Source organism: Dermacentor andersoni, chromosome 7, assembly GCF_023375885.2.
Source record: "Dermacentor andersoni chromosome 7, qqDerAnde1_hic_scaffold, whole genome shotgun sequence".
In the NCBI taxonomy this organism is placed as follows: domain Eukaryota; kingdom Metazoa; phylum Arthropoda; class Arachnida; order Ixodida; family Ixodidae; genus Dermacentor; species Dermacentor andersoni.
In genome coordinates this window covers 41636291-41653570 of record NC_092820.1, presented here as the reverse complement: position 1 = coordinate 41653570, position 17280 = coordinate 41636291, and the positions used below count along the sequence as shown (strand labels likewise).

At 44.5% G+C, this 17280-nt stretch overlaps 1 protein-coding gene across 1 annotated transcript in view; it reads right to left on the bottom strand.

Moving 5' to 3' along the window:
- Positions 1-280: 280 nt before the first annotated feature.
- PolQ (DNA polymerase theta) overlaps positions 281-17280 on the bottom strand; it is a 292782-nt gene continuing 275782 nt past the window's right edge. The window contains exons 24-25 of the mRNA XM_050182268.3: positions 15528-15794; positions 281-3511 (exon numbers count right to left, since the gene is read on the bottom strand). Of these exons, the coding sequence (XP_050038225.1) occupies positions 3336-3511; positions 15528-15794 (443 nt within the window). The 3' untranslated portion in view covers positions 281-3335. The remainder of the gene's footprint in view (positions 3512-15527; positions 15795-17280) is intronic.

Genomic DNA, 17280 nt, shown 5'->3' with positions numbered 1-17280 from the left:
ACCAAATGAGTCAAAAATAAATTAAAATAGTTATCACTTTGGCTCCTGATGTGCTCAGAAGGCACTTCCAGTGGGCATGTCTGTTCCCGTTGGCGTCACTAGAGAAAGTATGGGCATCACAACTTAAACTGCCCCTAGTGGCCTTAATCTTTATTACTGATAAGTCTCAAAAGAAAGTAAGTCATTGTTCCAAAGTGTAATCAGATTAAGTTTATTTAAAACAGTGAAACATTTGTAGACTCATAACAGGTTGAGGAGTCATTCTACATACAAGTGAAACTAGTATACAAACATTTCATTCCGGAAGCATCAGATGTGAGTTGAGTACTTTACAATGAGCGAAAATAATTAACTGCATGCATCCTGCTAGTTAAGCCAATATACACTGAAAACAGTGCAGGAAAGCCTACAAAAATTCAATATTACGTATGCATAAAATTGTGTAAGTATGGGAAAATTGAGTATGTCAACGAAATATAGCAAAAACGATTTGGAGCACATTACGGTGAAAATATAAACAGCATAGAAAAATTTCATCATCACCAATTTCATATTGTAAGCAACTGTATGGGCTTCAAAAGCTTGTAAATAAGGACTTGTACTAAAGCCTTGTGGCAGTAAATAACCACAGGGAGAATGTTTAACAAAATAAGCAGCAAACAAAACTCTGCAATTCCCCTGCAGAGACCAGTGAGTTCAACATGACTGATGCATGCTGCAAGATAATCTGTTTTGGTAAATACAGTCAAATTCCATTGATATGTTCTTTAGGGGACCATGTAAAAAGAACAATATCCAGGAAAACACTTCCGATAACTCTTACAGTGGCTCTACTGATGAGAAAAAGAGCTACTCTCACACAAGATCCTATTTGAAGTTGAATAGGAATTCATCTTACAAGTTTTTGTGCGTGAACAAACAGGGACGAAGAATAGGAGCAACACAAGGACGAACGCTTGTGTTGCCTCTTTTAGAGCACAGCCTCTTTTAGAGCACTCACAGCCCCTTTTTCAGTTTTCTCACAGCCTTCTACATGAAAGTAACCATGCAAGGTGCCGAAGGTCACAAGACAGCATCTGCGAAAGTTGGTCTACAGTGAACCCTTGTGCCTTCGTCCAATTTTGTCTTTGCGAGCCATGTTGAGATCAGTGATGATCTTAAGACGGCGATGGCAATCTTTCTGAACCACACTGCACGTTTTGCTAAGCGACCATTTTCAGCAACAACGTGCGATGATCAACACAGGCACTGCCGACAGATGGTTCCACAGCGGTGGTGCACTGCAGCAGGTTTCAGATGTAACAACCATGGAAGAGAAACATGACAGATAGGAATCTAATACAAACGACTGTGCAGAAACTAAATGTGACCAGTGCTTCACACTGCAAGAGCTGACAAAACATAACAGGAATGAATCAACTAGGCTCTACTGTAATGCTAAAACACTGCAGGATTAAAGTAATGTGATGTGGACTATAAAATTGTCTAATGAGCAGTAAACTCAAATCTGCAAAGACAGACAAATTTTGTGGTGAATGCATAACATAAAAAAATTAAGAATAATTTATTTAAGGAAGTACTAAAGAGATATAATTATAACAACAAACCCTATAATATTACTTTATACGTGACTCGACGTGGTGTTGTGCTGCTAAACCTGAGGACACAGGATTGAATCCCAGTTGCCGCAGCCGCATTTCGATGGGGGTTAAATACAAAAACGCCTATGTACCATGCATTTGGTGCACGTCACAGGAACTCAGGTGGTCAAAGTTAGTCCAGAGTCCCCCAACTACAGTGTGCCTCATAATCGTATCCTGGTTCTGGCACGTAAAACACCAGAATTAAATTTTTTATTCTATACATGGTGCAGATTAGGAAAATAAAATCAAAAACTCATTTATAATCACACTGAAAGATCCTTGTAAAGGTAGGAACCTTTATGGGGCACACATAACATTAAGAACATAAAACAAGCTCTCACGTATTCGGTGTAACACTGAGAAGCTAAAACACTGAACCATCTCCTGTGGTTGCAAATATGGTGGCAACCGGGCAGTGGGAACAAGAAAGTAATGTTTACGCTGATATGGCTCCTTCTTAGTGACATTTTAAACTTTTAATTTATAACACTGGCTTTGATTTCATTCTTCCGTAATAAATAAATGTCAGCTACCTATCAAAATACGTGTCACGTAGCAACCTGGTTGCTTATCAGCCAATCCCAGCCGATTGCGTCATGTAAATTTGCATAAATAATTGAATGTCGCATAGATCAGTGGGATTTTTGGTAACATATTTAAATGCGCACCATATGACTTGAGCAGAATGTTGGTTACAGCTAGCTGGTCATGCTTGTTGCAGGGCATTTTAAGGTGTGCAGAACACACGGAGACACAGAACATGATGACTATGATATGAGCATCACATATGAGTACATTTAAATCTTTAAGTACCTCTACCCACTAAGCTACACATGGCAAGATGAGTGCCATTTACCAAGTGCGATTGGCTGTACTTATAAGCATTATCTACATAAACCTCGTTTGGTAGGTAGCCTGCGAATGTTTTGTTCCCAGTCTGCTTTGTGCCAACGAATATGCTGCGACATAATGTCGTACAATGAGTTATATATTTGAAACAGGAAACAGTGAAGGACTACTGCTGCCAAAGTGCTTAGATGTCATGCATTGTTCTTTTCAACAAGGACAATGGTGACACACAGTACGAAATAGGTTGGGGCACCAACTTTGGTCATAGACATGTTTACGTGTACACACTGCTGCATCTAGTGTGTTCATGACCATCGTCCCACACTGTGCACACAATACTACACTTGCAATGTCACCTAGTACGAGAGGTAGTTGTACTGTACGTTTTCCAAGTCAAAGAACAGACAGCAGTAACAATAACATATCACAAAGCAATGTTTCTAGAGACCTCGAAAGTGTAACAACCACAACAAATGCTTCACATTATGTACAGTTGACCACACAAGTTTTCGGAGCGCCAAATCTATGAAAAAAGGTGTGTCCGCACTACTTCCTTCCTTGGTGCAAAGAAGTATCTGCTGCGCTTTTCCATCTGAGGGCGGATGCAGTGGCTATAGAACAGTTTCGATTTTTTTCACTCCAATAACTTCTGTGGTAGGGGTTGCAAAATATATTAAATTATCATAGATCACAAAAAAGAAAACGCTTTTAGCCTTGGTCGTTTGAAACTAGCCGCAGTAGCAGTCATAGTAAAGCAAGTGTTGCAGCGGCCACAAAGAATGTCTCCACCGAAGACACTAATTTCAACATGCCAGTTCAACCTGCTATCCATCGCTCATCTCACTACACTTCATCCAGATGAGCCCAGTCGGGTCCGGAGCGGAGCCGCACTACAAGAGGCACGGACAGCTCCGCTGCTCCCTCCATGGCGTTGCGAACCATGCTGGACACTGTGTCCAGGTCCGCCTCACAGACCTCGAGCAGAAGCTCATCATGCATCTGGAGGACCAAGAAGGCACCTGCAAGGCAGATCAGCATGGGTTGGTGCGGTGCAAGGATTCCTTTCAATCACTTCTATTCCTTTTTGTCATGCACTGTTCATGACCAGCCAATCATTCTGATAATGTAGGTGTAGCACCACCTGGACCTCTGGCAAAGCGCGAAAAGTAATAGAACCGGAATAGAATTGTTACATTACCCTGGCCATGGCATCCAACAAACAACCCTTTGCGTATGCTCTCATGGTGGTGCCCTTGTGCTATGCAGGCTACTGTAGAATCCCGAGAGATGCCCCGCCCCCGAAAGATAACCCACCCGTCTTTGGCACAATTTTCTAGTTTTTCAAAAACACCGATGGATAACTGACCCCTGACAATACCATTCCCGGCATTCAAAATCCTCAAAGAGCCAACCGGCCAGATCCCTCCGAAGGTGTTGTTCGCCCTCAGCATTCCAGATGTCATTTTTTTTAAAGTGCAATACCATTCATACAGGCACTTTTTTACTTTTGTAATTTATAAACTGAGAAAATATTTAGCTGGCTCACTATTACAATTCTTTTTTTTTTTTCGGTATTCACGCTCTTTCTTTTTCTTGTTTCCGTTCCATGTTTTCTTTCTTTCTTTATTCATTTATTCAAGCCATTCCTTACAGAAATGCCTTGGGGGACGCGACAAAAGGCACTGAATGTGCCTGACTGGGCCTCGCCACCCTTGGCAGCTGTGGTCACACAAGCAAATAAATTAATAACAAATAGTATAGAATACAACAGCCGCAATTTGAAACACGATAAAACTTAGACATCAATAACATAAATACAGATACAGGTATGTCGAAGCAGCAGTCGTCCGGGTACAGAAAATATATCGGACTTTCACAATGAAAAAGCAAAGACTCACAGAGTAAGTGGAAACCAACTAGGATCAGTCCATAATGATTTTAGTCTGTATTAAGAAAAAAGTTTCTGAGCATTTTTCTGAAAGTCTGTACCGAGGTAGCTGTATAGCGGTAGCGAGTGCTTCAACTATTTCCGGATAATTGTTTAGTAGGTCTGGTATCATAAAACTTAGTTTTTGATTGCCACATTTTGTACGGGAATGTGACCTGGGTATTAAATTCTTTCGTAGGCTGTACGGACCAGATTTCACTTGATATTTGGTTTGGAAAGGTGTTCTTTGGTGCTAATGCAAAATTGCTAGGGCCAGTTTATATTTATATAATTTATGATTAGGCAGTATGTTATTCGATTTAAAAAAGGGTGCAGTGTCTTCCGAAAGTTCTAAATTTCTGATTGTACGCACCACTCGCTTTTGCAAGGAAAAAAGACAGTTTAGGTTGGTCTTAGTTCTTGTTGACAATACTAAAAAGCAGTAACATACACGGGAATGAATAAGCGCGTAGTATATCTGCCTTTTCACTGCAGACAGGATATAATATCTTACTTTATTTAAGATTCCAGCAGCTCGCCCTAGCTCACTTCGGAGCTTGTCAACGTGAGGCGTCCATGAAAGGTTCTCTTGAAATGTCACCCCCAAAAATCTAACTGATACAGATTGTTCCATGGTAACATATTGAAATTTTAAATCCAAGTTTACAGTCGGGTGGTTTCCTCGCGGCCGGAAGAGTAAGTATTTCGTTTTACTGATGTTTAATTGAAGTCTATTAGATTGAAGCCACAAATCCAAACCTGCTGGCCATTCGTTAGCTCGATGAAATACCTCTCTTACATGAGCACCTGAGAAGAATACATTCGTATCATCTGCATATAAAATTAACTTTGTATTTTTGTTAATGTTTACAATATCGTTAATGTATAATAAAAATAACGTCAGTCCTAGTAATGATCCCTGTGGTACCCCAATTTGATAAATTTTAAGTGAGAGTTTACGCCATTTATGCATGTAAATTAAGCTCTCAAAGTTAAGTAGCTTTTTATCAAAGACCAAGCTTTGCCGCGTATTCCATACGATAGCAATTTCTTTAAGAGCACATCATGTTGGACACAGTCAAAAGCCTTTCTAAAATCCAGAAATATTCCCAGGGTAACTATTTTCCTTTCAATATTGTCTAGTTTGTGCTCCTTTATTTCAAGAAGTGCACTTTCAGACGACTTATTTTTCCTAAACCCGAATTGTTCATTTACTATTATGTATATTGTTTGTCGTCAGAAAGCCAGAAAGTCTCTTATGTATTATGTTCTCCGCTATCTTTGCAAGGATAGGAAGCACTGAGATTGGTCTGTAATTGTTCTTGTCTTTAATGGGACCACCTTTATGTATTACGGCCACACGGGCTAGCTTCATTGCGTCTGGGAACACTGTGGTTGAAAGAACAAGGTTGAGAATGTGCATAAGGGGGATGCTTATCATCTTTGCGACAGCTTTCAGTGGTCTAGGTTTAATATCATCAGCTCCAGCAGCGCAATCGTTCTTTAAGGCCAATATGACATCAGTTATCTCATATTGATCAGTGGATGACATAAATATAGTATTTTGACACTGTGTTTTCACAAAATATTCGCAAGGTATTTTAGCGCGGTCATCTGGGGAAGCACTCAAATTAATAAAGTGTTCGTTAAACAAGTTTGCGACCTCGATGTCACTCGTTGACTCACTTTCATAGAAAACACGTTTTGGCGAACTTGTCTTGCCTATAATGTCCCGGATCGCTTTTCATACAAGCTGTACTGTACTTGCGGTGTACAAGTTAGGTCTAGCAGCATACTAGGCCCGATTGTGTCCCTTCTGTGCTTGGGCACTGCCATTTGTATCTTATCTGCTCTAAGATTTCTTATAGTATGGATCAGAAGATGGAGAGCTTCATGAGTGGTTAGCTTTGGCAGTCCCCCCTTCCGCTGCCCTGCCAACCACATCGAAGACCGTGCGAGAAGGTTGTCGACCTTTCGTCTGGAAGTGACAATGACTGTTCATTCGACAGTCTTGACGACGAATGAATGCAATGCTAATAAACGCATGTTCATTCTTTGGCTGCTATACATTCTCCAGCTTTTTTTTTTTTTTTTTTACTGCATATTGAAAGTTATCTCACCTCACACTTCACTTGATTTTCTCTCAATTTGAAGTGCGTTATCTCTCGGGATTTTACGGTAGTCTTAAAAGGCCCCTCACCAGGTCTGGCCATATTGAGCTGACAAGCGCAGAGCATGGCATCATAACGATGGTGTCTGCAAAGTATTACATCACTACGTGCCACGAAAAGGTCTGAAATTTGAAGCCGAATGCCGTATCCCTTCTCCTCGTGGCTGCTGCGCTCCAAGCCGGAGGATGACATACACGTGCTAGCGTGCCTACGTACATGTGTTTGCACTGTGACGTCACTCGTGGTGACACGTACCTTCGAGAATTCTTTGAGGCAACATCTCTTATTTGTGTAACATGTTGCTTGAATAGATGAGTTAAAGCTTAGAGAAATAATAAAACAAACAAACCGAATGTCTACATGTTTTTGTTGTACTTCGCACTGCAGAAAGAGAGGTGTACTTCGATTCATCAGCTTGTTCTCACATAATGCAGTCGCGTGCACAGACACTTCTACTGTGTTCCAACGCAGGATCACACTCTGTGATCCGCTTGTGTCTGCCTTAGTATTCGTGTAGCACTGAATTATACCGCTAGTCAGCTTTCCTCGTGCACAGAGTGCAAAATCGTGTACCGCGCGAAATAAGACAATTGCTATAGCTCGCGCGCGATGCTGTTAGTCAGAAGTGTGCTGCACAAAAAAAAAAAAAAAAAAAAAAAAAGGAAAGAAAGATGAAGGCGGGGCGTAATGTAACATGACGTAATTGTCACGCGATTCTCAAGGTCTGGCATGGGAGAATGCAAGGAAGGAATTCCGCTTGCAGAGGCTAGACACAGCAATTGGAGAGAGCGTCTGTGTTTGCGGTGAAGCTCACCTCTTGAAATCATGGGTTTGCGACACTGAAACGTTTCTATCTCGGCTATTAATGAGCCGATATGAAAAATTTTTCAACAGAACGCTCCCTAGAGGACACGTAACACATTCCAGGATACAACCAGAATTTGCTATAGGGCCTGGTGAGGGGCCCTTTAACTCTTTCAGTACCGCGTCCATTGTGCCTGCTAATGAGGGTTTGAGAGGCCGCTTGAGAGACCTTCCACCCCACTCACGGACACACTGCGCTATTGGATGTGAAGGAGGAGAACCATGTCTATTTTCTAAGCAGTTTGCTCCTTTCCCCCAAGGCGGTGATTTTTGAACACGCTCCGGTGTTTCGCAATCATCAAAGTAGGAAGCAAGAATGGCTGCCCGCTATCGAATGTTTGGAACGCCACTTTTGAGACCAACTGCGCTACTCATGGACACACTTTGCCATCGGACGTGAAGTAGGAGGACTCTATTTTTGTTTTCGCAGCAGTGCAATTTTTTTCCAAGAGGCGGTAATTTTTGGATGCGGACCGTGACAAAATATAATTGTCACAGTCTCAGGGTGGTAAACATGATGCAAGGAACGTTTAAAAGCCTTTATGGGGCATAAGCATAAGAAAAATACATATATCCAGAAAGCACGCATTGCCAACCCAATGGCAAAACCCTAACCTACGACAAACTATATACAAAGCTAGGTAATTGAAAATATTGTCTTAAGTCCTCGCACACGATGTATTAAGTTGAAAATATTTACATAAAGTCTATTGACGTGGCCACGTCACCTCGTCGTCGCTGCTTCCGACGACATGTCGTTGGGCCCGCCGATGCGTCATAGACTCGACGTCGCTGTGTCCGATGTTCGGTCCACGGTTGGCCTGGTCAGGGGCTCGGGAGGGTGGAGTGACCCAGGCGCCTGGATCGTCCGGTCAACTCCGCAAGCTGCGAATTGTAGCCACAGGGAATCCAGGAAGCGGCACCGTCGGCCTGCAGCTGTGGATTCTGGTGGGAGGTCCACTCAGCTCGTGGGTCGTGGCCGCAGCAGCTGAAGAACTGCTTCCACTGGGTTGCCGCCGTCTCTGCCATCCACCCGTCCAGTTCGGCCTCCAGCCCCTTCTCCCCACCTTCGTCCCAGAGCGTAGCTGGGCCGCTCTCTTCGGCTAGGTGTCCCTTCTCCCATTGGCCACGTAGCTGCGCATGCACTTTTGGGCTTCTTCTGCTTTCATATAGTATTATATTTATTCGCACGCTCTTATTTTCTATTTTCCTTTTTTCTTTATTTCTGCCATCGACTCCTTGTGTATTCTTGTTTTCTTCTTATCTTCTGCTTTTCCTTCTTTCTTTCTTCCTTTATTGGCTCATGACAACACTACACAACAGAGAAACGACAACGCACACGTAGAGTCGCTCAAGCCTCCCCAAGCTACGCGCGTCGGCGTCTCGTGCCACAAGAATTCACACTGAGTGAGCATGTCAAAATTTGGCACCAAAACACCCTGCTTGAAAAAGCCGCTGACCCAGGTTGCATTTGAGGAGCGCATACGTAAGTTTGCTGAAGCCACAAAGATGTCAGTGTGCATCTTGGGCTGCCTGGGCCCCACCAGCTGGGTGCGTGTCGATGTCTCTTGCCATGATTCACAGTAAGTGAGCATGCCAAACTTGCCCCCAAAACGCCCTGTCCGAAGCCACTGACCCAGACCAAATTTGAGGAGCGCCCACGTAAGCTTGCCAAAACCGCAAGAATGACAATGCGTGTCCCGTGCCACAACGATTCACACCAAGTGAGCATGTTCAATCTTGCTGCCAAGAAATGCCTTGCCCGAAGAAACCGCTGACCCAGGCTGAATTTGAGAAGCGCAATGTAAGCTTGCCGAAGTCACAAGAATGACATTGTGTGTCATGGGCTCCTTGGGCCCCACTAGCTCAGCGTGTGTCGAGGTCTCGTGCCATAATCATTCGTGTAACGGCTTGCATTATGTACCGTATTTACACGATTGTAAGTCGACACATTTTTTAAAATTTGAAAATCTGAAGAGGGGGGGTTGACTTACAATCGAAACTGAAACATGGCACTGCCAAAAAAGCGAGACCAACGAGATATCAGGAGAGCTACAATGTAGCTACAATTTTATGTTTGCTCTATGGCCCTACCTATAGTTTTCGCTATCCCGCGCGTTTGTTCACTTTTCGGAAGAGTTTTTCAACATTTTTCAGAGTTGTACAGCGCACACAACACTTATGGGGGTGGGGCATCGATAGTTGATGGAAGTGCCGCTGTTCCATTAGTGGCGGCACTCCCAGAACGGCAGCGCTTGCAGGGAGTATCGATAGTTCATGGAAGAGCAGACACCGCTCAGATGTTTCTCTTTCCCTGTAGCTCTTGTTTGACGCGTTCGACTCGACTGTCTGCTACGTGCTACTTCCGTGCTTCCTCAGTCGTCACAAGTGCTCCAGGCCCACTAAACATACGGCACTCATTCGCAGCAGCGTTCAAGAGGGCTGCCGTCCTTTACGCCGAAGAAACAAATCACTGCGGAGCAGGCCGCAAGTTCGATGTTTCTGAACGGTGGTGCGAGAGTGGCAACTGCAGCGAAGCAAAACTTTCACCTGTGACGGCAAGCGAAGAATTTCCCACGGGCCAAAGTTGGGACGCTTTCCGGAGCTATGCAGTGTACGTCCCTGAAATGTGTGATCGGACCCTGTCAGTGAAGTGCGACATGGTCGTGAAACAAGCCCGGATCTTCACCTTTTAAGGACCTGCTCCGCAGTGAGTATGAGTGGCTGGCAGCAGAAGACCGCGAACTTACGCCAATCGGACCTGTCAAAAGAGCCTCCCTGATGGCTGCGTGTAGTTGCGTGCATTCGGCGTGGGCTGCATGTTCCACAATATGTTGTGGTGCGTTCGTTTGCCAAGTGTGGAATTTCGCCGGACGACGACTCGCTGTGGGATTGTAGCAGCGATGACGACGGCAGAACTAGTGAGAACAATGGCACAAGTGAAGACGAGTAGTCCAGTGACCACGCCAGCTAGTACCAATAAATTTTCGTTATCGAATGCGCCCTCGGGTATGCTTTTTTTTTTCTTGTCACACGCGATATGGGGGGGTTGACTTACATTTGAGTCGGCTTACAACCGTGTAAATACGGTAAATGTCAACTATGGTTGAGTCTGCCAAATTTTTTTTTGACTTCACGTTGTACATTTTCTCGGGTAGTATGTCTTTCTCTCAGATTCTTTTTCTAAAATGTATGAATGAGGTTGTACTGCAATACATTTGACAAGGACGCTGTCACATGGCTTTATCAGTCAAGGCGGTTGGGATTGTAATACTGATACATCTCTTTCTCTTTACATCAATTAATTCCAGTTGTTTGCACTGCGCATTGATAGGTGCTTGAATGTGCAGTGCACGTGAGAGGTCTTCACGTGTCAGCCCTTTCAAGAGCGAATAAACCATATGAACAGCAAGCAGTTCATTTCCTGCCTGTAATTCGAGACTGCACTAACAAAAAGAATGAAAGAAGAAAAGAAAATGTGTACCAATGTCACCAATGTCTGTTGCAAGATTATAAAAAGCAATTGCAAGAAAGCGGAGGAGGCACAGTGACAACAAGGTGAAAGAGGAAGATAGAATGAAAGCATCACACCTGCCTTAAAGGGGCTTTGCAACAACATTCAAGCAAGTTTCTTGCATTACACTCATATCACTGTCACAATTTTACACTTCCAATATGGCATCATAGAGTAGGACAACGATGATCGAATTAGAATGTAGTGCACGGTTTGTGTGGTATCGAGATGACTACTGTGCGAAAACTGGATATTAATGCATTGCAGCCATTGTAATGATGAAATATATAAAAGAAACAATGCAAATAAGTTTCACAGCTGGCCATACGTGACGTGCTGCGCACCCAGTTTACCTCAGTCACCTTTTTTCTTTCTTCGAATTACATTCTCGGCAGGGCAAATCTCACATTCCTGTTGATATATCTTGCATGGTGTCCACATTCTGTAAAGTTGACGAAACTCACCGAAGAATTGAAAATGTTTAATCCGTTCTGCTGCTTTTCAGGATTCTGGAGACACAAGAAATGTGGCAAATTTATATTTTCAGGACATAAACGATGCCTGAAGGGGGTATCAAAATAGGCCTTCTGAAGCACGAAATCACAATTGAACTGCACAAGCACCCCGCTTCAGCGCAGTCTGGCAGCGACGATGATGTGACCTCACAGGTGAGCAAGCATTGCATGCTGAAGCCGCACAATGGCCATTCAAGCCTGGAGGGCATACAGATCACTCGGGGATTGCTATTGTTGCTTTTGATATTAACACAGCCCGAGTCACCATAATTGTGGCACAACTCGGTGCTGCCATGGAAACATGCAACGGGTGGGCAATCCTACTTTTTCATTTTCCTGTGTTGCCCACTGCCGCACGCCGATAAAAACGTTTTGGAAGGGTCCCGGGGTTTTCGGCGGTTGATCTGTGTACCTGCGCCCACGTTGAGTAAGCGTCGGTTGTGTGTTTCGTGGATCACGAGTCATTATTATTGGTTTCTTCGGGAGAGCATGTCGTTCCTGAAGCCATGTAGCACTCAATGACTACTGGGTGAGCAGGCCTGAGTGCGCTGTTCTGTAAACAGTGCGGCTGATAAAGGCACGCTGAGTTCCGTTTGGCAGCACGGCTGCCTTGGAATGTGTCACTGATTTCTGCACTTGGACATCACTTTTTGTATTCTTTTTAGACATCATTTAGACGTTTCGCATATTCAAAAAGTCTTCGAGCACAGCCTTCTGCGTCGGATTTATTAAAGCGATGCACTTGCTTACATCGACATCTACAGCCGCAGGTCGTTGTTATCATCTAATATTGTGGAAAAGGTCCATCGCTGATATGAAATAGTGTCAAAATGTAGCAAAACATGCAAATCTGCGCATATGTGCCATGTTGTTACACCCTGCGACGAGTCAATATGAGCGGCCGAACCACTTAAACAACGGCAACTGTGATCCAGATACATATATTACGAGCTGTTAATTAACTTCTTCTCGCTTTTCTTTAACTCCATTATACTTATAGTTTTAGTGTGCCATAGAGCATTATTAGAAAAACCTGTGCACGCATAAGTGCTGATTTGTAGGTCATGTTGTTCTCTCACGAAAACGCGTGGATGCCATCGCTCACACGGCGTTGGTAAAATGAGTGAGGTGGTTGTTTTTGCTGCTGTATACCGAATACACCGTCTCTTGTTTGCCGCTTGACGCAGAGGCAAACAGTGCATCTCTAAAATTGAGAATGTGTCGGCAAAGCGACACGTACAGGCCCACCCATATATGTAGAGAATGCGGCCGACAGCCTACAGGTACGGTGACGTACAGATGTTGGCACATCGCTGTGTCGCCGCTTACCGCTTATTGTGTATGCGCCGTGCGAAGTGTAGCTGATTTCAAATCGCTAAGGCCAGAATTGAACTATAAGAGCAGTTTCGTTCAACCTAACTGCTTACATTTCAGTTCAGGTCCGCCAGTAGCGAGTGCACGAACTCGACGGTGCTAGGTTAACATTCGCAGAACAGGATCGACATTGGCTCAACCTTCGTGGGCACGGCTTGAGAGGGTTAAAGCTTATGCATTTCAACTTGGTAGGCTTGCTTGACTCATTTTGAGCACGATGAATTATATTTACAAGCGAAGACGCTGTTGCTATTGTGTTGTCGGTTCGACGACCGATCGCGCGAGGTTCGGTCGAACGATGGTCGGCACGCTGATTTTGCTGGTGCCTTCGACAAGGAAGCCTGCCGCAGTACAACTCGCGCTCGTCGGTTGCGTCGTTGTCGACCTGGTATGATAAAAAGGTTTCAGTGTCGCAGAATAGTCGGTCAATCATTGGAGTGAGCATCTTGTCGGTCTCGTATCGACCCAGTGTTGCCAGGCCTTACGAGTACGTGCAGTCGGGAACGCGCTGCCACCACCAGCAAGTGAGGATCGACGCTTCAAAAAGACTTCGTCAGCAACATGATGTACTTGAGTGTCGCCCAAGTGTAACGCACAGGTTTCTCGTTAAATTAGCGAGCCATTCATGAAAGGCGGCAACTACCTGGTTCACAGTGCAGTCCAGACAACTCTGACGATGCCCTGGCCGCTTTCTCTTTTAAAGTGGAGTTGTGGTCTTACACTACGCACATTTTCGGCACCGTACCGACGTCGAGCTACCAGTTGAGTTTCAACGTGTTACACGGCACGAGTGTTTGCAGCAGTGCGAGTCCGAGCATTTTTTTTTTTGTTTTTTTTTTTCTTTTTTGGGGGGGGACTTCCCGGCGCACGGCCATGCGCGCGACCCTTCCAAAACGTTTTGCGACTAATCCGCTAGGGCAGGGCGCATGCGCCGTCGCGCCATGAAAGAGGCGGATTGCTAAACTTTTATTGAACATTCAGTTTGTTGACACTGTGTTGTTGATGATACAGTAAAACATTGTTAATTCGGATTTCAAGGGAAAAAAATGACCAAATAACTAAATGTTTCATTATCGAGGCTATCAAGAAAACAAATTATTATGATGTCAACATGATTTACTGGTTAATGAACAAATCCTGTTTCTATATTGCACAAAATCAGTGTAGAATCTGCACTTCTCATCGTCTCGTGACTCATTATCGCTCGCTGCATCATAGGTGTCACAACTTCTTTCGCAGCTTGGCCGTGGTGTGCGTCTTCATCTGAGACCTGTTTATCGCTGCCGTGTGCATATCCTGATTGTTTTTTTCTTCAGTGAGCTGGTCCCCAACACATCATCCATTTATAGCGACATAGCCAGTGCTCTTTATTCTGAACAGCTTTGCACTGAGTCAAAACAAAACTAATGTTTGCCGTAATGGACTGAACCATGGCTGCTATCGACACAATCATGGATATCAACTCTCCAGTTTTGAAGGCACACAATCGACGCACTCACCGAGTCAGAATGAAACTACTAATGTTTACTGCAACTGCTGTGGACGAAACCGTGGTTGCTATTGATGCGATCGTGAATGGTGACTATGCAGTCATGAAGGCACACAGTCGACATGCATACCGAGTCACTACTCCGCACTTACTGCAGAAGGAACCGTGGCCGCTATAAACACGATCATGGACGGTGGCCTTGCAGTTCTGAAGGTAAGCGGCTGATACGCACACAGAGTCAAAACGAAACTGCAGATGTTTGTCATAACCGCTGTGGACGAAACCGTGGTGGCTATCGACGTGATCATGGATGGCAACTACGCAGTTATGAAGGCGCAGGCCAAACGCGGTGTTATGCGTGGCAGTAAACGCAAGGATAAAGGCTTTAAAGACACAAATAAGCATGAGGCGTTCCAGCGTTGCCGCCATTTCATGTACGATTTTCACTGACGGCTATGTCGTTGTGGACTCAGCAACTTTGTTTCGGTTGGGCACTAGCGCTGTTTTTGCACTTTTGTATCGCATATTTACAGCGCTCCGCACTCGCCGAGCTCCGAGAGTTGTCTGAATTTACCGATGTGCGCCCGAATACGTGCGAATTAGCAAGAGTTTGATTGCATCAAATAATGCATTTGTCTGCCGGGACCAGAGGACGAGTCTGAATTATCTAATTTTCCAAATTAAGGAGGGTCAAATTGACGAAGTTTTACTATGGTGGGTTGCAACGACATTCTGCCTTTCACACTTAGTACTTTTCTTGGCCGAAGCAACAGTAAAGAACTTAACTTGACAACTTTCAGTGCACTCAGCCTTGCATGGCTGATGCGCAGTCAATGGCGAGACCTTCACAAAACAGCAACATGACACCGCAGTCTTTCGTCACTCCAAGCATGACATTACAAGAAGCTGTGATGTTACAAGACACCTAGCTATTAACTGCTTAGTGCAGTAAAAGAGAACAAAGACGAGAAGAAAAACATGCTCCTTGTCAATATCTTCCTTTCTTTTGCTTTGTACATTCATTGTTAACAGAAACTGACTTCCTGTAGAGTTGTGACACCCTCTGCCTGAGCCGACAGAGCCTGAAATTTGCAGTCCAAGACAGTCACAAAAAGTGTTACAAAACTACAAGCCAGCTCCTGCTTCTTTATGAGCCTGCTTATCTTTTTTCCAGAACGCACCTTGTGTTGGTGGCTCTTCTGGCAGCAGGCCCCTGGAGTCGGGAAAGCGTCGTGCGAGGGCACCGTCGAGCGAGAGCAGAGCACGTCGGAGCAGGTCCGCGGCCGAGCCCTGCACAGCTGTGCTCAGCACCTGGCGCTCGGCCTTGGCCCTGTCCTTGCTGCTCCCACTGTGCAGGCCCACCAGGGGGCGTCGCCTGCCCAGTAGTGTGCGCACTTCATTCGTGACACGGGCACGCTCCAGAAGCTGGTCAGCATAGCGCTGCACACCTGTCACCAAATGCCACGTTTATTTATTTATTAGTTTAAAACAATGCCAAATCTTCATCAATAACTTTTACTTCAGGCATTCTCCAAGAAAGCATACTGTAGCCCTTACTGTTTTTAATCTACATAAACAACACTGCCAAAAACATTACAACGCCCATAGAACTATTTGCTGAAAAGTGTGGGATATACAAATTACAACTGAAGATGAATTGGATGATTTGCAAATGGATTTAGATAAAATAGCAAACTGGTATGAAAAAACTGAACATGAATTTAAATATTAAGAAGTGCAGTTGCTACGTTTTTCCTGAATGTTATCCAAATTACCGCACTGATATAACATCAATGGCATGCTTATCTACAAACAGTCCGAATACAAGTACCTAGGAGTCTATTTCACCGAGTCATTTATCTAGAATAAACAGATGGACTCTCTCATAGCAAAAGCTGGTAGAATGCTACATTTTATTAGAAGAAATTTCACACAGGCAACGCACAATGTTGAGGAAACTCTGTACTTTTTACATGTCAGGACAATACTTTTATTACACCTGTGCAATATGGAATCCCCATTAAGATTATCTCATAATATAATGGAAAAAACTACAGTACCAAGCAGTAAAGTTTGTAATTATTACAGCCCGTACACTAGCGTTTCAGAAATGAAGGCCACTTTAGGATGTGATCTGCTACGTGACCGTAGACAGGAACTAAGGCTCAAACTAATGCACCTCCTATGAGGTTCATTGACAGTTAGTGGGAATCCCAGTCATGCCCAGCGCAGATGGCAGCCGCGCAGTTCCAGCCAAGCGCCAGAGCGAGCAAAAGCAGCTACACTGACCCTTTGGTCTTTGTCTTCCGGAGCCATGCATCTGCAGTAAAGCTTCTGCTATCATCGTCATTCCAACGGCCCCACGAGACAGAAGTAGCCATCCTGGCGACTCATGGTGACAACATGATAAGGGGATCATAATACCGTTTAACCCAGCTGAAATGCACTGCCTCACGACCGCAACGCTGCAGGTCGTCAGACAGCATCACAGGTTCGACCACAGTTTACAGCCCACGTACAGGCAACGATCCGGTAGGGTCCGTGGTATTGAGCTAGATCAGACGAAAGACTGGGTAGTGAGGCAAAATCTATAACCAAACGAGGGAGCCGACAAGGAAAGTGGTAGTGCTCAGGTCATTGTCATGTCGATTTTGCTGGTGAGCTTGACCCTCCACCGTGAAGGTATGGGCAAGTTGGCGGCATTCTTCAGCGTGCTTCGCTACTTCTGATATGGGCCTTAATTCGGAGGCGCTGGGTTAGCGTGGCAATACTGTATAGAGCCATGCACAGGGGTTCTCATACATACAACAAAACGAACAGCGAAAACCCTATGGTCGCTTTAGTCGCGGTATTGTAAGCGTAGGTTACAAATGGAAGAACCATGTGCCAGTTGGAGTGGTCTAACGCAACGTATGTAGTGAGTATGACGCCAAA